At 37.3% G+C, this 26,442-nt stretch overlaps 4 protein-coding genes and 1 long non-coding RNA gene across 7 annotated transcripts; 2 read left to right on the top strand and 3 right to left on the bottom strand.

The window, feature by feature from the left end:
• Positions 1 to 226: 226 nt before the first annotated feature.
• LOC111439174 (eukaryotic translation initiation factor-like) lies at positions 227 to 7,108 on the bottom strand. Its single transcript, XM_023076943.1, has 9 exons — positions 6,682 to 7,108; positions 6,125 to 6,208; positions 5,562 to 5,657; positions 5,133 to 5,339; positions 4,386 to 4,480; positions 2,468 to 2,555; positions 2,044 to 2,394; positions 1,702 to 1,944; positions 227 to 1,592 (listed from the first exon to the last, which is right to left on the bottom strand). The coding sequence occupies exons 1-9, from the start codon at positions 6,871 to 6,873 to the stop codon at positions 561 to 563; spliced, it is 2,388 nt and encodes a 795-aa protein (XP_022932711.1). The 5' UTR covers positions 6,874 to 7,108; the 3' UTR covers positions 227 to 560.
• Positions 7,109 to 7,648: 540 nt separating this feature from the next.
• LOC111433113 (pentatricopeptide repeat-containing protein At4g30700) lies at positions 7,649 to 10,289 on the top strand. The gene is made up of 2 exons (XM_023070056.1): positions 7,649 to 10,081; positions 10,138 to 10,289. The coding sequence occupies exon 1, from the start codon at positions 7,691 to 7,693 to the stop codon at positions 10,055 to 10,057; it is 2,367 nt and encodes a 788-aa protein (XP_022925824.1). The 5' UTR covers positions 7,649 to 7,690; the 3' UTR covers positions 10,058 to 10,081; positions 10,138 to 10,289.
• A 1,143-nt stretch (positions 10,290 to 11,432) lies between these two features.
• LOC111439648 (cellulose synthase A catalytic subunit 7 [UDP-forming]-like) lies at positions 11,433 to 16,148 on the bottom strand. Its single transcript, XM_023077236.1, is given in 14 exon segments — positions 11,433 to 12,277; positions 12,476 to 12,829; positions 12,994 to 13,190; positions 13,295 to 13,496; positions 13,590 to 13,802; positions 13,893 to 14,156; positions 14,253 to 14,598; positions 14,710 to 14,976; positions 15,075 to 15,195; positions 15,294 to 15,393; positions 15,465 to 15,552; positions 15,554 to 15,644; positions 15,729 to 15,924; positions 16,030 to 16,148. Coding segments are annotated over 14 exon segments (3,096 nt in total). The 5' UTR covers positions 16,105 to 16,148; the 3' UTR covers positions 11,433 to 11,695.
• LOC111439680 lies at positions 15,372 to 17,363 on the top strand. Its single transcript, XR_002709844.1, has 3 exons — positions 15,372 to 15,450; positions 16,786 to 16,861; positions 17,260 to 17,363. It is a non-coding gene; the product is annotated as an uncharacterized LOC111439680 (long non-coding RNA).
• Positions 17,364 to 17,827: 464 nt separating this feature from the next.
• On the bottom strand, positions 17,828 to 23,323 carry LOC111439663 (AUGMIN subunit 8-like). Of its 3 annotated transcripts, XM_023077247.1 has the most exons (8): positions 23,065 to 23,323; positions 21,780 to 22,120; positions 20,179 to 21,551; positions 19,777 to 19,896; positions 19,418 to 19,534; positions 19,248 to 19,337; positions 18,551 to 18,658; positions 17,828 to 18,269 (listed from the first exon to the last, which is right to left on the bottom strand). In XM_023077247.1, the coding sequence occupies exons 3-8, from the start codon at positions 21,430 to 21,432 to the stop codon at positions 18,198 to 18,200; spliced, it is 1,761 nt and encodes a 586-aa protein (XP_022933015.1). In that variant the 5' UTR covers positions 21,433 to 21,551; positions 21,780 to 22,120; positions 23,065 to 23,323; the 3' UTR covers positions 17,828 to 18,197. The 3 variants fall into 3 exon arrangements, with proteins under 3 accessions (XP_022933015.1, XP_022933010.1, XP_022933006.1); XM_023077242.1 differs by lacking the exon at positions 21,780 to 22,120; XM_023077238.1 differs by lacking the exons at positions 21,780 to 22,120; positions 23,065 to 23,323 and adding an exon at positions 21,664 to 21,776.
• Between the last annotated feature and the right edge of the window lie 3,119 nt (positions 23,324 to 26,442).

Genomic DNA, 26,442 nt, shown 5'->3' with positions numbered 1-26,442 from the left:
AAATGGTCGTAATATTTTAATTAATTGGGTTGGATTAGTTCAAATATGGAATATAATAAATTATAAGACACATGAATAATCAAATCTTAAACAAAGAGTACAAAACAAAACGGTTATTAAACAACGCTTTAATCTTACACGAATTAATATGAAACATCTAAGTCCTGGTACAAGAGATCAGTCAACGGTTCGTTTCCTCGAGCTAACAAAAGTTAACAGCCAAGTCAAATAAGAAATAAAAAAAATGATGTTTTAACTTTTTTTTGAATGTGTATGTAAAAATAACAGGCATGATTTAGCCATGGTTGGAGAGCAAAACCAATGGCATTATGGGGTTTGATTTGAAATCTCAATAAACATATTTTCTACCAGACTCCAAAAAACAATATACAACTCAAATAAAATTACCTGTTCTTTGTAGCCACCTTGTCAGATAATGAAATACATGTTGTTCATCATATGAGGAACGCAAACGAGGCGGGGCATGCCATAACGAAACCAAGGGCAAAAAGTTCCATCTGATGTCTGTAACTAGAGAACTCGAAGCAATAAGATTTGCGTTAACATGCTAGACTTCGACAGGCCTCGATATAGGATGCCAATGAATCCAGTAATCCTTGTCCAGACACATCAGAACTTAGCGTCTGCAAGACAGCATCAAATATGTCTTTCCTGAACCTGTCATCTTCCACCTTCTTAAGGAGCTCCTTCACCACCTGAAAATCCAAACTACCAGATATAACAAGTTTCCCAATTATCACTCCGAAATTGATTGGGGCTTTTGGTAAATCAATGCCTGCGTCGTCGAGCACAGAAGCATATAGCAAACATCCAGTCTCAATGTCTCCAGCAGTAAAAACCTTCCTGGAGAGTAAATAGGCCAGAAACTTTACGACTGCTTCAACACAGGGTGGGCTTTTCTCTAGGGCTAAAGAAATGGCTTCTTTTACAACTTCAGGATGGTAAGCTGGTGACATGAGTTCTTCCACGCACTGTAAAGCCTCATCCAAAATCCGGATACTAAAATATTCTTCAAGAAGAGAGAGAGTTTTCTTTTTGAGATCAACTTGTTTTAAAGATGCAGCTGGAACCTGTGGTCTCTCAGCAGGTGGAAGGACCATTGCTGCCGTAATAGGTTTATGACCCAACCCTTGACCGAAGTTAATAGGACGAGTAGTAGATGCTCCTGCACCCTGCAATTGAGCACTAGTCTTGTTACTAATGAGGCCACCAGAACTCTGGGGTAGTAGCCTCGCATTCAAGGTTGATGCTTTGCCAATCAACTGTGTCTGGCCACGTCCAGAAGGCTGCATACCAGATCCGTTTGCCCCCCTAGGTACAGTACGGGCCCTAGGAACCTCCCAATTGTCATTATCCATTCCTGGCATACCAGGCATCTTCCTGGTTCCTGGCATGCCCGGCATCATACCCCCCAAACCAGGTCGATTGATAGGAAAGCCCCCAGGGCTGGTGTTCCCAGGAGAGCCAGACACAACACCACGACTATTTCTGATATTGATAGTAGTACCAGGACGTAGTCCCAGATTTTTTTCTGCCTCTGAATGTATTTCAGTAATAGTTTTGGCTTTAACCTGTAGGAACAAAATTCAGAAGGCATTACGACAAAAGATCCAAAATTATGTTCCACCTACAAAGAAAAATAAAAAGATAAAAGAAAAAAGGGAGAGAACAAGGATCTACCTCTTCACGCCTAGGTACCCAATTGTTAGCTCGCAAATCAAGAACATCGCGGACCATGAACTTCAAACGTGGAGCCAACTGAGGGAGTGTAGTCAATTCTTTCAATCGGCCAAAGTACATGTCATTTATACGCCGCGATTTTGTATTCTCGTCTAGCTGCTTACCTATGGTGTTAAAGAACTGACAGATGGCCTCCACATTTTCTTCAGCAGGACAGATTTTGTTATCTGGTCCTAAAAGTTCCTGAATACACACAACATATCAGAAAAAACAGAGCAGTTTATAGAATTTAATGGAAGGGTGAAACATAGGCAATGATACAGATGGACATCAAATAAAGACCTGCACGATGTGGTGGACAATCTTCTCAGGCACCATCTTTTGCTTCAGAAGCTCTCCAATTAATCGAATATTTCCAAGAGTACGAAGTTTGATCAGTCTTTCTTTATCTCTGCGCTCGCTCTCTTGCTCAGGGGCAATCATCTGCCTAACCTCTTCCCTCAACTTGTCTGCACCTTCAAAAGCCTCCTGACAGATATTTAAGAGGACTCGTTTAAAAGTAATTTCCCTTCCACCAGGTTCATCGGAGGGAAATTGAGGTAGCTTCTGATTCAGATCAGAACACAATTGGGCATACATGGGGCAAAATGTGGGCTCGAGAACAGCCTTATCAAAAATCAGTGAAATGACATCCTGCAGTGCAAGCAAAGTGAGATAGGGAAAAGAAGTAACATCATCTAGAATCAAGCGAGTGGATGAAGATAACCTTCAAAATATCAGCGGAGGTGATTCCGGAGTCCATTAGCTGACCCTTGAGGAGATCGAACTTTTCTGGTGTTAGCTTGTTCAATATCCTACATAATTAAGGCACATTAGCATAAGTATGGCAATTTTCATCTGTTTCAGAAGGTTCTGAAGCAAAACTTAAGTGTCGGGGACTATGCCTCTTATAGAAGAGGTATACACCTCCAATTGAACATGCTACGATCCTTTTCAACATGCTCATTTTGAACGTAAAACTAAGTAATTAGCCCATTAGTACTCCCTCTTAAGGCTTTAAAAAGCTAATAGGAAAAAATAAAACTAGGATAGACATATCCTAGAGATGAGATGACATGTTAAGGAAATTTTTAGTATATTGGAAAGAAACGTGAAGGTTTTATTACAATTTTTTTAGACACTATTAACCTATTGAATTGCTTTGAAACCTCCACTAAAGTATCAAGCATTCGAAGTGGTTTTATTCCTGCCAAGGTGGTCGTGCCTGATTTGGTTCTTGGCAATATTATTGTTCAAAACTCTCCTTCGGTATGTGATTCCTCCACTCCAAGGCCTTAAATTTCGAACATCGTCGATTTGGATTTTCATCGAGAAAAGAAGGGTTTGGAAGATGAACGATTTCTTGGAATCTCGGATCCCTTTTGCAGTTTTAATTCTACGTGGGCGGGGAGATGATAATTTAATGAAAATTTTGAACGAAATACGGTTGGTGAGGGAGAAGGTTTTAGTTCATATTCCACATTCTTTGTCATTGGAGAAGGAAAAATAATGAATTGGTGGGGGTTGAACATATTAATGAAGTTTCACCAGCAATGACAGCTAATTCATTGCAGGATTTGCATGAAGAGGTCCTGGCTATTGACATCGATAATCGGCCTTGTATAATAACACTTTTAATGGGTTATTTGGCGGGCCGACAAATGTTTCTTTCTGAGGATCGGGACTCTTCTCTTAACCAACGTTTATTTCATCCGCCCTTCATTAGAGAAGCTGTAATTATCAGTCAAATTCGAGGGTTTCCATAAGGAAAATGAAAGGTCAGATGAGGTTTTTCATTCCCTTTCTAACAAAAAGGAAGTTGCAAAGGTGTATACAAAGTCTGAATTGTAATCGGTTGAAAAAAAGAAATCAAAGAATATTCACAGAAAAGACACAAAAGAAATCAAAGAATATTCACGGAAAAGACAAGACATATGATATTGTTATTGTTGGGTACTTAATGACCTTTTTCAAGAAGATTTTAACCCTCCTTCAAAGAGTTCCTTGGAAGTTAAAAGTTCTTTTCTTCTTTCATAAAAGACTATGATTTCAGCCTTGTTTTTCTGTTAGAGGGTAGAAATCTTTTGGTGGTTTATCTCAGCAAGGTTTTTTGGCTCTGAGTGTTTTCAGCTTCGTGGTAGATTACTCCTTTATGGTTTGCAGACGTTTTTCGAGCCGCTGGAGCCTGGTTATCATCGTCTGCTTGGGAGTAGTTCTCTTGCTGGCTCGTTTTCTTTGGTTTTCTTCAACCTGTTAAGTGTTGTCTTTGGTTTTTTTGGTTCTTTGTTGTGGCTAATTTAGTTGTTGGTTTTTTTTATTGAGTTTTAGAGGCTTCTTTTATGGCCTAGTTTGGTTTGCTGCTGTTTTTTCTTTTCTCCTTCCATGAACTTATTGTATTGCAATCAACCTATGAAAATTTGTTCCTCGTTTACCAAAAATAAAATAAACAAAATAGATCTCGATACACTTACACCAAGAATTTATATTATCAGTTAGGAACTCCATGACAGACAAAGGCATAGAATTCCCAAGTGTGAAGGGATTGGGAATCCAATTTCAAATAATAAAAGTGAAAAAGAGATAATTGAAGGTTAGTTGTGAAGAAATTAGAATCATGAGTAACTGATGTAACTAATATGTATTACCCCTTTACAGTCTTCAAGACACGATCCTTTTCAGAAAGATTTCCTCTCCTAGCTGACCATGGAACCTCAGCTTTGATTAAAGCGGGAAGTCCTCCCTAAAATAAAACGAGTAAAGTGACATAAAATCGTTAGATATAGGGCTTTTAGAGCTGCAATTTAGTAACAAATGCAATGGAGTGAGAAAGGATCAAAGTATAAGTGCCCTGCACACAGGTCATTTTTTCCCACTAAAAAGTATTTTGTTTTCCTGAATAAAACATTTAACCTGTCAATGATTTTCGCGATAACCAGCAGAACAGATTCGTATGTATATTATATGGCACTGCCTTAAACTGAATATATACAGTTCCAATAATAAGTTTTCACTGAAATCAATTCTTATCAAAGTAAACTTGTTTAAAGAAGGGGCTATACAAGGATGAAAAAGAAAAGTCTAGATAAATTTACAGGTGTGATATTGAAATGAAAACATCGAAACTAGAAAATCAAAATTTCCAACTACATAGAAGTAGTTAGTTGAGCTTGCAACTTGTCGGAATTAAATTATACTTAAAGATGAACATCATAAAACTCGTAGGGGCAAACAGTGTATACGTGTGCATGTCTTCAATGCTAATTGGTTTTGGATGAGGGCTGAGATCTTGTTCTTGTTTAAAATAAAAGTTAGGTGAGACATTTTTTCTGAATGCACACACATTTCAAGAAAATATACTCGTGAAAACGGCAGGAAAGAAACACAAAAATTACCCCTTGGTTAGAAGTGGTCCTGGTCCAATGCTCTTGACGATTGAATTGGTTTGCGTCTTGCTGTCTAGAGTCAAAATGACCACCAACATCTCTATCTCGATTTGTTTCCCTGGACCTCTCCTCTCCAGAAGCAGAGAATTGGGCAGAACGGCCACGCCAGTCACGACTGTCTGGCTCAGAATAGCGATTCTGAGACTGATTAGGTTGCTATAAAGGGGGCAGGGAGATATTACAGAGAATCATGCAAAAAGAAATACATCAAAAGTCCCGCATTTCATAAATTACCCTCACCAAACTTGAGAGAAAACAGATGGTTAAGAGTACCATCCAACCAGGTAAAAAGAACCTTAAATACTAATGACCTCTTACGAACCACCTTCCACCATCCCTAAGAGAGAAGAAAATCAATCAATTGAACAACATACTTACATTGCTCTCTCCACGACTCCAACTTTGTTCCTCGCCAAAAATTTCCACTTCAAGATCCCGTTTAAGTATTAGTATATCATCTGGAACTTCCACAGCCTTCAAGAAACAAGAGGAATTAGTCGTTCACTAAACATTAAGAGACAAATGAGTCGTACTCAACAATTTCTTGGTATCTGATTTCCAGGAAAAATGACTATAAAAGAATATACAAAACGGTAATAGGATTAAAGGAAATATCAGTACTGGTAACTGTGACATTAAAGTATTCAAATAATACACACAACTAGATAACAGCTATCATTTCTTTTTATTCGTTTAGAAACCAGAAAAGACAGATAAATAAAGGAGAAGCAATGAGAGAAACTGCCCATCAATCAAATTATCCCAGAAAGAACCCAAGTGATAAACTTTTATTTGGTTATGAATACGATAAAATATTACAGTTCACAAGATATTCAAAGAGAGAGACAGAGAAGGAGAAGACACATGCATCGTCGAGATCATTAGCTTATTTTGACAACAACAAAAAACAAGAAAGGGAGAGAGAGAGAGCGTAATGTAACCTCTCGAAGCTGCACTCGAAGCCGCAAAAGCTGATCTCGGGTATATCGAACACGCTCACGACCCTCAAACCGTGAATCTTCAGCCTATTACAATAGAAAATGAGAGTTAAAAAGGGTCCAATGAGGAATAAAAGCGAGGCCCATACAAAATTGAGATTAACATACAAGAGCAACAATTACGCTACTTGTATACGACCTAATGTTTCGGCCAATGGATCAATCCAAGAGGAAGTTAAACCAAAACTAATAATCAACTCCCACAACTTCAATATCTACCAATAAAACTCCGCGGATTAAAAAGCTCAGATTGCAATCTAACTCTTCCAAGTCAAATCACGAAGCATCAAAAAGCAATAAAACCCAATCAAAATAGGCAAAAATCGAATAAATAACTTTCCAAGTCATCATATCCAATCCACAAACCTCCACTACAAAGAACTACAGATACCCAATTAGCTTCGAAACACAGGATTATGACATTAAAAAATGTCAAGATTCCAATCAAATAACAAGAGTTTTCTAAATAGAATCAATAAAAGACATTAGTAGGCACATACATTCACAGACAATGAAGCGGAAGGCCCGCCATGGGGCGGGAGGGTGGAAAGATCAGAGGAAAATGAACCGAAGGTAAAAGAAGATGAAGACGATGAGGAAGAGGAGGATGAATGCTCAAAGCGAGGACCAAGGAGTCTAGGTCGACCGCCACCAGGTCTCAAGCTTAGAACCGTCCGATCAGCTTGCTGCATAACTCGATCCACGGCTCAAGGAGGATATCTCCGCAACAGGACGAAGAAGAAAAGGAAAACGAAAACAGGGAGAGAAACCTGGGAAGAAGAAGATTCAGCGGCGGTGAGCGCTGAATTGGATAGGATTTGAAGAGAAGTGATAAAGGTTTTGGTTTCTACCCGTTTCTCTCTCTTGTAATGACGAGAGAGAAAGCTCTGATAAACAGAAGACATAGCGCGATGAGCTGCTTGCGGGAGCTAAAAAAACCCTTCTTTCTAACACTCAGCTCAAGCACACACCACTCTCTCTCTCTCCTCGCTTTTATTTTATTTACCTTTTTTTTCCTATAATTATAAATTTTCATTTTGTTCATTAAATTATGAGATTGTTTTTTTTTTTTTTCAATTTTCAAGTTCTTATGTAAAAATTTCTTTTAATTTGAAAAATAATAGATTTTTTACACTATTCTTGAATTTAAAAACATTAGTAGATTATGTTTATTATATGATTTTTTTTTTTGTTTAATAAATAATCATCTGAAATATTTTTGTATTTTCATGAAGTTCGAATAAAAATTATACACAAAATTAAAAAATTTCAAAGTCATAAAAATTAATTTAAAATTAAGTAAACACAAAGTTTACTAATTTAACCTATTAAATTTTATAATTGGGATATAATTTGATTTTGATTTTTTTTCTTTTATTGTTGTGAAAAATGTAATTGACGAATGCCATTAAATGGAATCGTAAATAAACTTCCCGCCTCCAAACTAAAAAATTAAAGGGAAGCGCCGAAATCAGGAAGCTATCGGGAGCGCCGTAGCCGCATACACAGATGATATGCACGAACACTGCCATCTCTGTAATTCGAGATAAAAAGTTCTTCCTCGCACTTCTTAACAAGGCTACTACACTCCCCCAACTCCTCCAAGTCCAAGCACAGTTAATCCTCCACGGCATTCACTATGATCTCTCTTCGATCACCAAGCTTACCCACAAGTTCTTCGATCTCGGGGCCGTTCGCCATGTGCGCCAACTCTTCGCCAATGTCTCCAGACCCGATCTATTCATGTTTAATGTCCTTATTAGAGGCTTCTCCGACAATAATTTGCCTAAATCTTCGATCTCTGTCTATACCCATTTGAGAAAATGGACTAATCTTAGGCCAGACAATTTCACCTATGCATTTGCTATTTCAGCTGCTTCGAAGTTTGAGGATGAGAGGCTTGGCGTCTTGTTGCACGCGCATTCGATTGTTGATGGGGTGGCATCGAACTTGTTTGTTGGGTCTGCAATTGTTGATTTGTACTTTAAATTTACGCGCGCCGACCTGGCGCGGAAGGTGTTTGATGCAATGCCTGAGAGGGATACGGTTCTATGGAACACGATGATATCTGGGTTTTCCAGGAATTCGTATTTTGAGGACTCGATACGTGTTTTTGTGGACATGCTCGATGTTGGGCTGCCATTTGATTCTACAACTTTGGCTGCTGTGCTTACAGCAGTGGCGGAGTTGCAGGAGTATAGACTAGGGATGAGTATTCAATGTTTGGCTTCAAAAAAAGGGCTCCATTCTGATGTTTATGTGCTTACGGGTTTGATATCATTGTTTTCAAAATGTGGGGAGAGTGACAAAGCAAGGTTGTTGTTTGATCAGATTGATCAACCGGATTTGATATCTTATAACGCAATGATTTCTGGTTATACTTTCAATCATGAAACTGGATCGGCAGTGACACTCTTCAGGGAATTGCTTGCTTCCGGACAGGGTGTTAGTTCAAGCACATTGGTGGGCTTAATTCCAGTCTTTTCGCCCTTCAGCCATCTGCAACTAACTCGCTCGATTCAAACTTTAAGCATAAAGCTTGGCATTATTTCGAAACCTTCTGTATCAACTGCACTTACTACTGTTTATTGTCGACTAAATGAAATTCAATATGCAAGGCAGCTGTTTGATGAATCTCCGGAGAAAAGTTTGGCTTCCTGGAACGCGATGATATCAGGGTATACTCAAAATGGGTTGACAGAGAGTGCAATTTCTCTGTTCCAGGAAATGATGCCTCAACTCAGTCCAAATCCTGTCACCGTTACCAGTATACTTTCGGCTTGTGCTCAACTTGGAGCTCTAAGTCTTGGCAAATGGGTTCATGGTTTGATTAAGAGTGAAAAACTTGAATCGAACATATATGTCACAACCGCTTTAGTTGATATGTATGCAAAATGCGGTAGCGTTGTGGAGGCTCGTCAGCTATTTGACTTGACGGCAGAAAAGAATGCGGTAACTTGGAATGCCATGATAACTGGTTATGGTCTCCATGGATATGGCAATGAAGCTCTAAACCTCTTTAATAAAATGTTGCAATCTGGGATTCCACCGACAGGTGTTACTTTTCTCTCTATCTTGTATGCTTGCAGTCACTCCGGCTTGGTGAGAGAGGGAAATGAGATTTTCCACTCTATGGTTAACAATTTTGGTTTTCAGCCCATGAGTGAGCACTACGCTTGCATGGTTGACATATTTGGGAGAGCTGGGCAGCTAACGAATGCCTTGGAGTTCATAGAAAGAATGCCACTCGAACCCGGCCCTGCTGTTTGGGGTGCACTGCTTGGCGCTTGTATGATTCACAAGAATACAGACATAGCCCATGTTGCTTCTGAAAGACTTTTTCAACTGGACCCAGAGAATGTGGGATACTATGTTCTGCTTTCTAATATATATTCTACTGACAGGAACTTCCCCAAAGCTGCTTCAGTACGGCAAGTTGTTAAGAAGAGAAATCTGGCAAAGACACCTGGTTGCACTCTAATTGAGATTGATGATCAACAACATGTGTTCACATCTGGAGATCGGTCCCATCCTCGGGCCATGGCCATTTATGCCATGCTAGAGAAGTTAATAGGGAAGATGAGAGAAGCTGGATATCAGGCAGAAACTGTTACTACTGCTTTGCATGATGTAGAGGATGAAGAGAAGGAGTTAATGGTGAATGTCCACAGTGAAAAATTAGCAATTGCTTTTGGGCTTATTTCAACTGAGCCTGGAACTGAAATTAGGATTATTAAGAACCTCCGAGTTTGTTTAGACTGTCATACTGCAACTAAGTTTATATCCAAGATCACTGAGAGAGTGATTGTGGTTAGGGATGCCAACAGATTTCATCATTTCAAAGATGGTCTTTGTTCATGTGGAGACTACTGGTGAAATAACACTCTCGTGGTAGTTAAGATTATTGGATTGGAGGGATCATAAAAGTCAGAAGGCATTGGAATTTCATGTATTAGATTAAAGTAGTTTATTAATTATAGGTATTATGATTGTTTTCCAAAGAAGGTTAAGTAAATTTAGGAGTCATTTGATATGTAATGATCTGCTGTGGCAGATTGATAGAAACATATGAGATAGCAACTTAACCCCTTTATCAGATTTCCATCCATTTGTTTCTGTTGTAAATTAACTTTTGATTTGATTTGGTTATTTGGATTAGATTTGATTTGGTTATTTAGATTAGATTTGATTTGGTTATTTGAATTAGATTTAGTCTCAATGGAAATTTGATTCTGTAATGCTATATAATGAGAGATTTCTCCCTCCATTCTGAATATCCATTCTTAATGAGTGGTATCGGAATTTGGGAGAGTTTTGTGTATCACATTGTATTTGTTGGGTGACATATTGGTGAGAGTCTTTGTAGTGTGATAATGAGGCATTCACTTGTAACACTTGGGTTTATTAGTGATTGGTTGCCACTCGTGGATGTAGGGGAACTTCTTCTCTCCGAACCATGTAAATATCTTGGCGTCTCTTTATGTAATTCCGTTAATTGGTGTTGGGAGTACATTTGTTCCACTTTCGGCATACAACCATCGCTATCAGAGCCCTGGCACAGAGGTACCTAAGACTCTCACCAATATTCATATTCTGTTACTCCTGTCTGAGGCTTTTTTATTCACACGAGTTCTGGCACAGAGGTTTGCTTCACAATTCCGTTCATACAACTTTGCACATCTTTGTTTTCCGTATCATTTATTAAATATCTAACTGAAAAGTGTATTTTATCTAGCAGATTCAGGCTTCAGCTGCGTATTTTCAATTCAGTTGTTCATAACATCATAAATGCAGAATATTAACTTGCTGTGCTGTAGGTACGCAGTTAGGTCATGCCTAATGCATGGCTTTACATTCTCTAGCGTCAGAAAATTGTGAAAGGAAAATAAACCTTCTTGACTCTAGACCGTAGTTTTTAGGGTTTTTGGTATGAATTGTTTACAACATTTGCATGAACTATCTATATTTATTTCTTCTATATATATATATTTGGATACTCAGGAGGTCAGTTTGTGGCATTTGAGAATAAAATTCAAGGAATGCGTCTCCAAAGATATTAATCCTTGAGGTGTTATACTGTCTTTGTCTATTGAGTCAGAAATTTCATATTTCTCTCTGTATAGATTTTCTTACCCTTTCGTTTACATTTGTTCTGAACTGAAGCCTATTGATAATATTTACTGGATCTTTCATATCAATCACTCATCAGTTCTGATTTATATACTGTTTACTTTTTTCAGAGGACGAGGTGTTGAGGTACAATATTGTAATTTTCTATATGATAAGTTCTGTTTTGTGTACACAAACTGAATTAAACAATCTTCATTTGTTCACAAAACTAGGCACATAGTCATACTACACAAAAATTTCACCCTTGCTTTTACTCGTTCTTGTGCTTTACATTCTTTCAGTTCACATGTTCTATGCAATGTCCAGAATGCATATAAGTCTCCTGCCTGTGCACATGAATCTTCTGGTGATGCACACATCAAATAACAAGAAAGAGATAGCCTCTCAGCAATTTAGTCCACATTGCTTGGTATCTGGTCCCTTTGTTTTCATCACAAATGGATCAATTCGAACCCAAAGCAAGGAGAAGATTGAAGCCAACAGCACGGACCATATGACGACTATAGTCGGTGTGCGGTTTTGTCGGCCCATCAGACCCTTAAGGAATGGGTAGAGATGGACAATCACCCAGAAGGCAAAGAAAAGCTTCCCAAATAGGGGTCCCCATGATTGATAGCCATTGTTTATGGCATCTGAGATGCCTGCAACAACCCCAACAAGGTTGATGATCAAAATAGTTGTTGGAGGGATTAGTAGAGTGGTCCACTTAAAGGCATATAATTCTCCAAAATCTTCGTCATCTGTTGCCTTGGATGTAACTGTGAAGCTAGTATCAATTCCAGCCAGAACCTTCAATAGACCTTGAACAACAGCAAATAGATGAGCTGAAATACCACCAATGACCCAGAACTGCTCATTTCTCCACCATTCCTCAATGCTAACTCCACTCCATTTAAGCTCTAGAATACCCGTAGCAAAAATGGAAAGAAACAAGGCAATGAAGTAGAGACTTGCAAAAGTGCTTATCTGTTTGTCAAAAAGCCGAAGATGATTTCATCAATGGATGCAAAATACTTTGCCAAGTAAGTTTATCAAACAATATAATTAAATGTGTAGTTTATTGTGACTTTTAAATTAATTATGTCTTCCTCAATTTCCTCTTCTCTAATATTTTCTGCTGAAATCATCTTTTGTAGGCGATACTGTAAATTTTACTATATTTACCGGTGGCATGATAAACTTATCGGTGAGCAGGCAGATCGCAGGGAGGGTACAGTAAGCGAGAAGTGGTATTGAAGTGAAGGGGTAGACAGTTGTGTTGACGTATGCAAATCTCTCTAGCCACTTTAGCTTCCCACCCTTATAACCATACCAAACAGGGCAGTGATTGCTGAAAAAGATTTCAATAGACCCGAGTGCCCAACGAAGCACCTGGTTCAGCCGGTCAGACAAGTTAATGGGAGCTGTACCCTTAAATGCAGGTCTCTTTGGCATGCAGTATATAGATCTCCAGCCACGACAATGCATCTTGAAACCTGTTAGAATATCTTCTGTGATCGACCCATAAATCCAGCCCAACTGCATACGCAAACATGAAACAGGTATCAGTTTCAAGTTTACCTATCTCTAGACTATATTTGTTAATTACTTTTTGTTCGATTTCACTGTTAGCATGTCAGTAGTGAAAGGAAAGAGGAAGGTTGTGTTTAGATGTTTCCTCAAGTAAGGATTATTGACATTACCTCTGTACCCCATTCGGTTTTGTCTTCATAACCGCAACTGATAACATGAATTGCTTCCTTAAGTAGGGCCGCTGGACCCGAGGAGGGTGGAACACCACCTTCTTCCATCAAAGTCGAGGTAACAAAAATTGATGACTGCCCAAATTTCTTTTCGAAATTCATTTGCGACATTAGCAGCTCCTTGTTATCTTCCATCGCTGCTCATAGCAGCAAGCGATTATGAGTTATCACAATCTGATGGCAATGTATCCACCAAGACACAAGTGCCAATAAAAGTTGAAGTTTGAAAAAATGTACTCACCTGCAGCATCTCCATCTACCCCACTTTTAGAGCTCTTAAGCTTCTTGCGACGTCCAAAGCATGGACAACAGTCACAGCATACCATTTTTGGGCGCTTCGGTCCTTTTGGGGGTTCATAACCATATAAAGCCTGTCTCCTGAAGACACACCCTGTTCCGACATAGACAGGTCCCTGAATTCCATCTAAACCTCGCATGTTAATCTGCACCACAAGGAAACATAGTTTATTTTTATGATATTTAGCGCTTGGTCACTTAAACAATTATATAGAATACATCTGAGACGTGATCTTTACATCAAAGAAGACTGTATTTCTGTTGGCATAACGATCATGCCTATCTATTCCATCAAATCTTTGTGGAAATTGTACATAACAGACTTTCTTTCCAACTTGAGGGTCCATAAGGAAACACATTGCCTCTCTTGCTGCTTTGCTATTGTTTATGTAGTGATCACAATCCAAGTTCAACATGAATGGAGCGTTTGTAAGCACTGCAGATACACGAATCTACAATTGTACAAAATGCTGTGGATTAGATAAAGGAAAATGAATAAACTGGGGTCAAGAAAGAGAGAAACTTGGAACTGAGCAAGCTACCAAGGCATTCATGGCACCAGCCTTCTTGTGATGTTGGAAACCTGGTCTTTTCTCACGAGATACGTACACTAAGCGGGGGAGTTCATTCCCTTCTGCATCAAGGCCTCCACTGTGACCCAGAAAGACTTGGATCATACCAGGGTGATCTTTTGTGTTGTTGCCTGGCCATGGTGTTCCATCTTGCATTATCCATCCTTCTGTGGGAACTTTTATGGCTTTTGCTACTTGGGCATTTATCCTGACCTTGAATTCTTCATATTCTCTCTACATACTCCAAAGATATTTCAGGCTTGATATTAGACACAATTGTGGCACTCCTATATTTTTCTCTTTCTCAGTTTATTTGTTAAAAGTGCTTACCTTCATTGCTCGACGCTCCTTTACAAACGTTGGTTGGACTTTATCCTTGAGATAATCGATCTTCTCACAAAAGTACATTTCAGGTGCTCGAGGTTCTATCGAAAACTTCTTACAGAAGGGCACCCATTTCCTGGCAAATTCTGCAGTTTCAGACATTGCTTCGAAGGTAAGCATGGAAGCTCCATCATCTGAAACGTAGCATGAAACCTTATCAACTGGATAGTCCATGGCCAAGATAGATAAGATTGTGTTAGCTGTTACAAGAGGAGGTTCCTTCATCGGATCAACAGTACTGACAAAAATGTCCACTGGAGCAAGCAAATTAGGTTCACCCTCTCGTTCATACCTACATTACAACATTCATATGATGACATTCTAGATTTTGATAAATATATTCAAACTAACACATTTATTATTATTCTTTTGCCTTTTAATGCTGTTGTAGAATTGATATTACCTGAGGGACAGACGATCCAAGTAGGTTTCACGATCGATTGGGAACCATTTGGGGAACTGATCGAGGATCCACGAAAATGCAAACCAGATTTCACATATCACAGAAGTTAGCCACAAACCCAATGCATCATGCACTGGATTTAGAATCCGATACCGAAGGAAGAAGGCAAGAATAACGAGCCGAGCCACAATAACCATTCGGTAAGGATTAATTTTGCTAGATGCTATTGGTACCTTCCTTGATAGTGGCTGTCTAGCTGCATCAATCCTGCAACAGTTTGCGAGTCATTGACACATGGAGTTCCGCGAACAAAAGTTTCAAACATCTTAATTAGAAAGACTGAACTGGGGAATGTTCAAGCATACATAGCCATGTCAGGGTCATTGGCATCATCAGGTTCAGGCCCAAGATTGCCTTGCTGCAATTTCCAATCATCCATTCTATCTTTCCAACCTTCCTCTCTCTTTTCATCCCATCTTCCACTGCCTGAATTTTTTAAAGCATATCGGATACCATATGATAACAAAACTTCATGTATCTTTGGGACAATTTAATGCAGGATCAATGGGGTGCAGAAAATTTACCTGGTTCAGAAGCTGGAAATGGATGCACTCGTTTGTGCAGTGAAGAAGATGATATCTGATCTCCATAACCCTGGGATGATAAAGGAAGCTCAACATTTTCCTGGTATGCAATAATAATTAGGAAAAAGATTTCCAAACAGAGGCTAAAGAATGAAAGGTTTGCCCACTCACTGGCTCTGTTCTTCCATACTGTGCATTTTCATCATCATTTGGCCCTCTACCGTAGCTCATCTTTCCATGAAGCATAGCTTCTGCCATATGACTGCTTATTCCTCTCATCATCAATGTTGAATTCATGTTCAATGTCATCTATGTCTTCTTCATCATCATCTCCCTCGACCCTCGGACTCCCTTCACAATACCCGAAAAGAGAGAGTTTAAGAAAAAATAAAACTTGAAACTTGTTATTGCGTAGTCCTTTGTTCTGTGTTTCACCTTTAAGTCGCTTATATCTAGTTTTACACTGAGGACACAGTTGGCTTCCTTCTCTTCTTTCATACTCATAACAAGGTCTGCAGACTGGAAAACCACATTCATTGCAGGCAACAAACAGATCACCATCCACAGTAAGCCCCACTTCGTCGCCACATATCTCACAAACTTGACCATCCAAGTTCTTCAATGGCTTCGGCTGCAGAACAGAAAACAAAACAAATACACAAACATATCAGTGACAAACAAACAAACAAACCAAAACCTTCTCCCACTGCACTTTCTGATCAATTAAGTTAATCACCTCCTCATGGCCATGAATGACAACAAGCTCATTGCGGTTATGAGAACCAGCGACAAGTCCTGCGCTGGCTTCCATGGCTGGCGAGCAACACAGGGAGACTAAGTGTTCAATGAAAAATAAGAGTTTGAAGCAAGTAACTTGTGTTTATGAAGGCAAAAGGTTGAGACTGAAAAGGGTGGCATTAGATATTCAATTGCCTTCACCTAATGTGTCTGATGAAATGGGTGGTGAGTTGGTTGCTGTGTCAAAGTCCCATTGAAGTTCAGCTTCCTACCCTTCACTCTTGTACCTTCACTGTTACAATAGTCTAAGCTCACGCTAGTAGATATTGTCATTTTTGGACTCTCTTTCGAACTTTTTCTCAAGATTCTTAAAATGCGTCTACTAGGTAGAGGTTTTTACACCCTTATAAAAAATGTTTCGTTATCTTCTCTAATCGACGTGGAATCTCACAGTTCAACTGCCATGCACGTCTCTTCAACTTCTGTATTCATCTTATCCACTAAGGTACCATCGTCGCTCTTTTGCTTTCAGTCTCTCTTTCTTACTTTCAAATGGTTCCTCTTCATTAATTAAACGTAGTCAACTCAGTACCTTTGCTAGTGATCCTTCAAAAGTCCCATAATTGGTTCATTATAAGCTAAAGTAAAAGTAAATAAATCATTATCTAATTTCTAAGTGTAACGCACATTAGTATTAGTATTTACATATTATATGGTATTGATACGATTTCTTTTTCTTTCCCATAATGATTAGAAGGTGAAAAAAAACCAGAATGCTTAGAATGCAAGAACTTGAAAACTTGTAAGCCAAAAGAACTTCAAATGGTTAGGTAAGGATGTTGTTGTCTCTCTATCTCTTCTTGACTGATTAACTTACTCTTAAATCCCCCTCTCCAGTTTTATTGTTATATATAATTTCCTTTTTTTACCCAATGTTTCTCGTTTTTTTATTTTTTATTTATAAATCATTTATATTATTATTATTATTTTACTTCTATCTATTTTCATTTTCAACTTTTAATTTCATCAAATTAGCTCTAACTTAAATAAAATCTTGCACTTTTTTTTACCATTAATTTAATTTATCCTAAGCTCACTATATGTATCCAACTTTAGTTGATTATTACATAAATTAATTATGAAATAACTCTGTCAAGGCTTTAAAATACTTTTTTTTTTCTTTTTCATTTAATATATATATATACAACCTCCTCAATCTTCGGTCCAGAACCACCGGCGAACTCGGAGGGAGCCCGACCAGGCATATTATCGTGACTCATCGAAGGACCGCCGCCAGCGCCGCCCTGATACACTTTTCAATGATGGGATTACAAATACCCTCAAGCTCCTCCAGCTTCTCCTCGTGCTCATCGTTCATCAACCTCCGCCAACTGGTTCCACACAGAGTTCTTCACCCCTGCACTTGGCCTCGGCCATTACGTTCAGAATGGCGTTGACGTTGATGTCGAAGACTGTGTTGATTTGCTAGAGATCAATTTTAGTAGCATTTATCCTCAGCCTGCATACATTTCATGAACATATCCATGCACAGAATCCTCCTATCTCGACACAGCTGTAGGTGGTGCCTAGTTAGATGCCTATAATTCTTTGAAGTCTTGAAAAATATTTAGTCTTTGAACTTTCCCTTCACTAATTTAATAAATATCGCCACCTAATTTAAATTTGCCACATCAGCCATTACTACCTCGACATCTAGCTGCCATGTCATCACTTGTGCACTAGGCCAACTGATAGTCAACATAATTTCAAAATCATATAGAACTATATTTTTGAAGTTTAAGGACCATTGGAATGACATGGTATTTTATTATCCTTATTTCACCACCTGCAAAATGTAATCAAATATTCGAGAAATTGTTTAGCAGATCTGAAGTTGAAGGTGGAAAGAATAAGCCAGAGAGCTCTTGCAATGGAAAAGGTTGAAGAAAAATTTCAAATGAGGAATAGATTAAAATTAAATAAATAAATAAAAGGATCTTCAGCTACAAACTCCCGGTGAGAATCTAAAGAATGAATTTACATGCGGGGGAAGACTGATTTGGAAGAATGACTCATCTTTCAGTGAGGTAACAAAATGGGCTTTGTTGTTAGCTTGCTTAGCCTAGTAGCAGGGCCGGTCAGGTTGGGAAGCTTGCCTTTAACCGCCTAAACCAGACAGCCCTTTTCCAATCGTTCCTTTGTTTGTATGAGATGCGTCCACAAACTCTGCTCCTGAACCTGCTTTCGAATGGCACACTGTTACTAATATGCAATTGCAAAAACCGATAGATAATTGCAATATGCACTTTATTCTCGTTAAATGAACAGCTCTTATCCAACAGTTATGAGCTTCATGAAGAGGAATGAACCAAAACTCAGTGAACAAAATGCATAAAATTTGGGCAATACTTTTTCCTATTCGCATCAATGAGATTTGTGGGACAATAAAAGGTTCCAAGTAAGATCAAGACAAGTAAGTCTATTCGTCAATTTATACGACAGTGAAATGTAATCCCCACCTGCAAAGCTGCTGTTGATGCCAACAATGCTATACATTCATCAAGCATAGCCTTTTCTTGGGCTGCTAAAATTGCAAGTTCAATAACCAACGTCTGCATTATCTCCACCTGAAAAACAAATAAGATGATGATGAACAGTAGATAACACAGACTAGAACAGCAGAAAAGAAAGCATTGAAGCTCCCGACCATGGAGTTTGAAGTATAAATAGTTATAAATATTTAAACATTGCCCACCCAAACATTAGCAAACAATTCAATTAATTACGTTTTCAATGTCCTAAAAGACGTATTTCCTCAAAAGGAGAGTACAGAAAATTAAAGTACATCACTTGAAGTTTGGAAATAGTATATATTTATAACAATTATCAAGTAGATGATAAGTACAATGAAAATTTTAATCTCCGTAACATGTAGACCTCATGGTATAAAATGCTAGCTGGTAGGGGGAGAAATCCAAATCACAGGCAGTTTGATGGTTTACAAAGATTTAGATACTTGCAGCATTAGTTTTATCTCCTCTAGCTAGTATGATCAGAATTATTCTAATTCTCAAGCACTACGAACATCAATTGCATTATAAGATGACAAGATTGGTTAATATCCATAACATTTGCAGAGGCACTTAATTTCAAGGAAGATGTGGAGACAAGCTACTAAATATCGATAACATTCAAGGTGGAGTTATGCAAGTTTACCCTTGGGAGCATGGAGCAAATGGAGGATCCCATTGCTTGCATCACCTCAACGGCTGAAAAAATAGCATCATTTAAAGAGCCCGCATCTACCTGTAAATAAGCAAATTACTGTAAGTTACCAATATTCTGTTTCCCATAGTTAAAACAAATTACTGGCCAATGTAGTATACTTTTGCTCCTCCAGTCAATGGAACACGAAGAGTGCTCGACTCCAAATCGTCTATAACACCTGATAAGGATCGATTATGACTTCTTTCAAGCACTGCCCATTCGTTGAGGTAGCTCATCTGCATCAATCACATGCAACATAAAAATCATATAGCATGCATGACAGGCAATGATTGTTCAAATACAAATAAGAGGGGAATTATAACTCCATATTCAAAGGACTAGAAATGTTCTGATTTAACATACTATCTAAAAGAGAATAATGGTTTTGAATGTGTATTATACTGAAAGTGTAAAACAGCCGTGCTGTATAAACTAAACTAATGATATATAATGGTTTTGAATGAATTAATCGTATTACTTGATCATTCATAACCGAAATCAACTTGAGCTCTAGCTTCAGCTGTTGGAGATTGATCCTTTTTCTGATTACTGAATCCCACAGATTTAGTGTAGTATTCCATACGCCAAGAAGAGTTCTCTGCACCAAAGCACAAAAGTTCTTAATCTTTAACTTGCACTTTAGTATACAAGCAATCATGTCCGGCAATTGAACTGTCAGATTATAACTAAGTTTCTTGACCATAAGCAAATATGTGAACAATTGTAGCAAATATCTTCGCAAAGATTAATCATCAAAATTTCAGACTGTTCTCAATCGTAAGTAACAGGAATCACGTCTGGTTCAAACAGAGCAAAACAACAAGTAATTGCCAAAAAGAGGCCGATTATCTAGCAAGATCAACATGCATTGAAACCCTACCTCTGCCGCCACCTCCTGATTACGCAGAACAGCCTCTGCGCGGGCATTAGCACATCTCCATTGCAAATGTCTATTGTATAGAAGCCGTAGCTGATGAGCACCTTCTATATAGCTTGTAGCCTTCTTTCCCTTCTTAAAATCTGCTATGAAACTAAGAACAGAAGTTGAAACATTGGGTTGAGTAGCATTTGAAGGTCTGATTCGTGATGAGCTAATTGCTCGAGGAGTTGGAGTTGATGGTGTCATTCGAGATGGACTAGCTCTTCTAGTAACAGAGGATGGACGTGGGACAAGAGTAGGCGAGTCATATCTCACAACTCGGTTTGTTGTTATTTTTATGTCTGATAAACTTGACGAAACAACCTTGTTAGCTGCAGATTCCTGCATTGAATTGTCATTGGCTGAATTTGCCTCAAATTCTTTTCTACTCCTTCCATCAACATATGATAGCCTCATAACACCACTGGACGATTTCTGTAAAGGTTTGCTAACAGTCTCGACCGTACAAGATAATGCGCTTCCTCTAAGTGGCTTATTTAAGATTGGGACTCTTTTATCGGCGAGATCCACGCAACAATTTAATGAATTGGAGGATGCTTTCGCACCAATTCGACTAGGCCATCTATGCTGATCTATGAATTGGGTACGTGACCCAGCAACTGGTTTGAAATTCTCTGATTGATCGTGTCCATTTTTACCTCTAAGTGGACTCCTCTTTCTTTCTGGCGCGGACTTCCTTGCAACAGTTTGCGTCTCGGCCTGCTTAGAAGGAAAATTGGAAGAAGGCCTAAGAGTTCGATCAGAAGGAGATGATAACACGGGTTTTCCCTTCTTACTAACAGGAATAGAAATTGTATCAGATTGGAATGAGACGCTCAAACTTCTCATCGTAGAGGGCCATAAGCTATCAGGTCGACCACTAATCATTCTTTTCGATAGCAACTGTAAATCTGCTGGTGAACCATCAATCGGTGCGGCCGGGCTTGGAGAAGGGGGTGTGGACGGTCGCTTCCTCTCTGCTGATTGAGCTCTTTTAAGAACCAATTGGGAGGATGTATGAACCGTCCGCGTGATGCTTGGTGATGGGCAACGCCGAGGACCAGACAAGGATGAAGGAGAAGATGACATTTTCTTGGAACACGAGGGAAACCGTGTGATAACTTCATTGTTCTTTTCTGCAGGAACCAACGGTTGTCTTGGCGCCGCAGCTACTGTATGCTTTCTAAATGCCCGCGCCGATTCGCATACATCCATCCAAACTATCGAAATCAGACCATAGTGATAGATTTCGTCACATAACTACACAATTCGCATTCCCTGAATCTGGAAAAACAGCACTCACGAAAAGAAAGATCCTTTTACCAGCATTGCATCTGCCACCACAAAAATGCACAATCAAAGAATGAACGAAAAAGCAAGGAATAATCCAACATTAAAGAAAAGAAAGAGAAAACGAAAATCTAATAAACAAACCAGAGAACATACAGTCTACAGCAGCAAAAAATCAACTGAAAGGCGAACTTGAAACACCAGAGCAAATAAACTAGAATTAATTTAGTTTCTAATCAACCAATGCCCTCAACCCAAGCAGATCGAACCACCACAAGGAAGACGAGGACAAGGTAGGGTATCCAGGGCCGCTTAAAAAAGGACTGCCAAAAATTGCATAAACGTCAAATTCGTCTTGCTTCGACACAACTTGCGTTTAAGGAAAGGGATCGCCTTAGAAACTCCCGAACTGGGAGGAAAGAGTGCGTGGGCTTTTGCAGGTCACAACAGGATAAGAAAGGGAAGTGGAGCTTAACGGGACCTGGTTGGGCTGTAAACATGAATGATTCTGTACATTCCGACTATCTGGTTCACTATCTGAACCTCGCCATTTGGTTCACTTCATCTTCTCTGCGAACTTCTCTTTTTCATAAATGCCTCATTAAAAACATTTCTGAAACTTGGAAAAGTAAAGAAGTTCCATTACCCAACTATCTCATAAAGATATAATACTCGTAGGTCTAAGGACCAGGTGAAATTGAAAAGGTAACATTCACTCCAACTGTCATTTTTCTCATTATTTGACCCAAGATACCATTCAAGACACCTTTCAATTTGCTTGTGAGCAAATGGTGGATGCCCACTCCACGTGGAAGGAGAACCTTTGTCCGTTCTAAGAATTTACATAGCACGTAATAAATCGATATTAATTACCAAAACCAAAGTCAACACGAAAAAAAAACGCATAGAAACGAAACTAAGATTCATGGTTATGTGCGAGGTTAGATAAGAACAAAGTTTCCATTTGAACTCTCCGGATTAATATTCCCCTCTTCATAACTTCATAATTCAGGTGCAGCTGTTAATAAATGCAATAATTTCTGAAATCCAGCAAAAAAAAATAAAATAAGTTCAAGGATTTCAACAGATTCGTGCATCTGATGCTGGAAACCGGCCTACTAGCCCTTATTGCTCATATAAATCTCTCGACAATAGCTTCAGAGATCTTACATAGAGAGGAATATAAATAAATCCACGAGACATACTCAAATTTCAGAAAATACAAATACGACAAAGAAATTTCAGTAATTATAGTTTAAAAAAAGAAAAAAGGATCCAACACCTTTTACGGACGATCCACGAGACAGGAAATAAGTGAAATGTTTCAAACTTATTATAGAAAACAAAAACGGAATCTGCGAACTCCGAAGCTACTCAAAAAAGGAGTAAGGACAATAAAAATAAAAATAAAAGAACTCGCAGAAACATTTCAATCGAAACTCGAATAGAACTAATTCAAGGAGGACGACATCATCTAAGAACCTCAGTCGCAAATTAGAACTTCGAATACGAGAAAAGAGAAGAAAATCATAGAGATTGAAGAAAACGAGTTCTCACCAGTACGGCAAACCAATCACGCGGCGAATCGGAAAAGCTCTCCGACGATTGAATTCCGAACTAAAAATTAAAGCAAATAAGAAGAAATTCGATCGGAGAAATCCGTAGAGTTTGATTTCTTCGAAAAATGAACGAAGGCGATAAGGTTTAAAGAATTGGAGAGAGAGTTAGCCGTACAAGGCTCTTTCCAGCGGGCAGAATTGATGGAGTTCAGATTTTCGAAGAAGAACTCCAAAGAGAGGGAGAAGAAAAAGAAAAGCGCTTCTTTTTTAACATAAATTATTAAAATTAATTAATTTTTTTAAAACAAAATTAATTAATTGAAAAATGAGAAAACGGTTATGTTTAGGACTTGTTGAGAAGGTAGGGACCATGGAAGACAGTTTGCTTTCGCGCCACCTATTTTCTTAAACTTTTCTTATAAATAAGATCCATTGATAGGATATTACTCAAAATATAAATTAATTTAAAATAAATCGTTTAATTTTCCAAACTAGCTCAAATAAAGCACAAAAGGAAATTGTATTTTACACAAAAGCCATTTAACATTTTTTTTTTATCAAAGAAAAATTACCCAAATCATTATTAAGTCCTTCCATAAAATAAAAATACTTCCCACAAATAATTTTCATAAATAAAATATAAAATAACCTTTTTTTTTTTTTTTACTTGTTTTTTTTAGGAGACCTTAGAGCATGGGCTACAATTAATTGAATCCGAACAAAACAAAAATGTTTTTTCATTCCTCCAAATCAAGAGGTGGAATGGGAGGAGAATAATGCGGCTGTAAAGGATATATATTTTTTTTTTTTTAATTTTCTACGCGTTTTAAAATTATGAGGTTGACGACTATACGTAACAGGTAAAAATGGACAATATCTACTAACAGTGGAGTGATGTACCAGTGAGAATGCTGGAGCCTTAAAGAGTAAATTGTGAGGTCCCACATCGGTTGAAAAGGGGAACGAAACATTTTTTATAAATGTATGAAAACCTTTCTCTATTAGACGTGTTTTAAAACTGTGAGGCTGATGATGATACATAATGGACCAAAGAAGACAATACCATATAGTGTTTCAAACTTGGGTTGTTACGGTTCTATACTACCCTGTAGTGTTTTGTTCAACATGCTTCAATATTTAATTCGCACCAATGTCAAAATAAGTTTTAGGTAGCACGTCCTAAATTATTAAGACCATTTTTCTTTCTTTTAGAGGTCGTGGGTCGAATGGCCTCAAGTAGATCACTTTTTTTTTTTTTTCTTTTTTCATAATTTTAATGATGATTAATGAATTTGGAAAGTAAAAAAATTAAGAAAGGGGACAAAACCAGATTTGAATTAATTAAATAAAATGAGAAAGGGATGTGAGGCATAAATATTAAGGACATGGGGAGGTGGAAGATGGAGATTGGAAGTGTAATGGGGCAGGGAATTAGGTCACTCTCACCTCCATTCTTCAAATTTCTTATTTATTTATTTATTTATTTGTCTCTTTTTCCCTACTTTTTATCTACCAACACAATTAAAAATGTCTCCTCACCAACTTCATCTCCTTTTCTACTCATTTCCATTTTCATTAACTTATACCATTTAAATATATATATATTATTAAATAAAGTCTACTAAATTACATCATTGTTGTCTTCCTTTTCAAATATTACATTGTAAATATAAATAAAAAGTGAAATTCGATTCATATTAATAATAATAATAATAATAATAATAATAATAATTCTTATTTAAGCTATAACTATATAAAATAAATTAAAATTATTTGAAACGTGACGTTAGTTTTACATTTGGTCCAGACTATTCCATTTACAAGCTAGCTTTGTTAGTTTTGATGAATCATTTGAAAGTATAGTTGTTGAAGAGTATACTTGAATCAATTTTAAAGAATAAAGATATTAAAAAAAAAATTAAGATGAATTAATAATTTAGCGAATAAAATACATTTAAATTTATTGGCTAAAAAATAAATCAATACTATAGTGGCGACGTAGCTAGGTATTGACATCTTCAAATTCTGTAACTTTGACCTAAATATTCAGGGATTTAATGAAAAATATTAATAGTTGGAAAATATGGGCAAGTTTGGAAAGGTAATATAATATTAATGCAATTAGTTTTAAAATGCAATTATAAAATTCAATGCGGCGTGCGCCACCGTTTTTTCCAACGTGGCCCCCAGCCAATCAAAAATAAAGAAAAATCTCTTTGACTGCCGAGTTTCCTTTTGTTGACCAAACTTACGTGTCAAACGAGTTTTAAGATTTAGGGATTTGAACGGTCAGGATTTAACCGAATCTTCTAAATTCTGGTTAATCTATAATTTTACAATTTATAAAATAGTTTCTTAAACATTTTTTTAATTAAACAATTCAAAATAAATAAAGAATATACGTGAACATTTTGTATTTTTTAAAGTGTTATATATATATATATATATATATATATATATATAATTCTCTGCTATGTATTAATTAAAAATATGTTTTTGTAGGTTTCCTTCCCGTTGGTTTAAAAATAGTTTTTGATTACAATAATGTATGTTTCTAAAAGTATTTATTTATTTATTAGAATTAAGGGGTAGAATCAATTATCCGAAAATCTATGATATATCCTTTAAATTATTAATTTATTGATATTGGAAGCTCAAACATGATTCAAATAATACAAGCGTTTACTCCTCTTGGGTTCTTATCCAAAATATATATATAAATTAAGAAGAGGAAAGAAAATGAGTTGGAGTGATTGAGTGCATGTGGGTTGTGCATATGAGTAATGAAGCTTATATCCACATCAACCAGCTGGCCGCCCTAACTATATGCTTTTGCTGCACCAGTACTCCACTCCTTCGAATAAATGTGGGTTCTATTTCTTTTAACGAGATATTATATAGTTTTAATTTATGTGTTACGTGATTCTTTTTAAAAGAAATTAAAATATATTCGATATCTATTGATGCATTTTAAGATTAAATCGTTATAAATGTGAACGGCGTAAAGGTGAAATTAAATAAAAATATTAGTTAGGTTTTGTTAAATATATGATTTGAATATATGGTGAGAAAAAGGGCCATGATTGATTGAGCAATGAGCGGAAAATTTTGGTATGATTAATGATGATGGAAATTAAAAAGGTATAATTAAAACTATTTTGTATTGAAAAAAATGTGAATTTGGTAGAGGAGATCAAATGATGGCCACAACCACTCATCATACTTAAACCATATCATTGAATTGCTAATGGCTAATTAATAATTACCCTTTTCATAATATTTACATTATTTTTTGTACCCAATAATAATTCATTAATTGAGAGAAAATCCCTCTCATAAATCACTTGAGAGAGTTTTTTTTTTTTTTTTTTTTTTT

Source organism: Cucurbita moschata, unplaced genomic scaffold, assembly GCF_002738365.1.
Source record: "Cucurbita moschata cultivar Rifu unplaced genomic scaffold, Cmos_1.0 Cmo_Scf00003, whole genome shotgun sequence".
Taxonomy (NCBI): domain Eukaryota; kingdom Viridiplantae; phylum Streptophyta; class Magnoliopsida; order Cucurbitales; family Cucurbitaceae; genus Cucurbita; species Cucurbita moschata.
The sequence above is the reverse complement of the archived record's forward strand: the minus strand, read 5'-3'. Positions and strand labels throughout refer to the sequence as shown.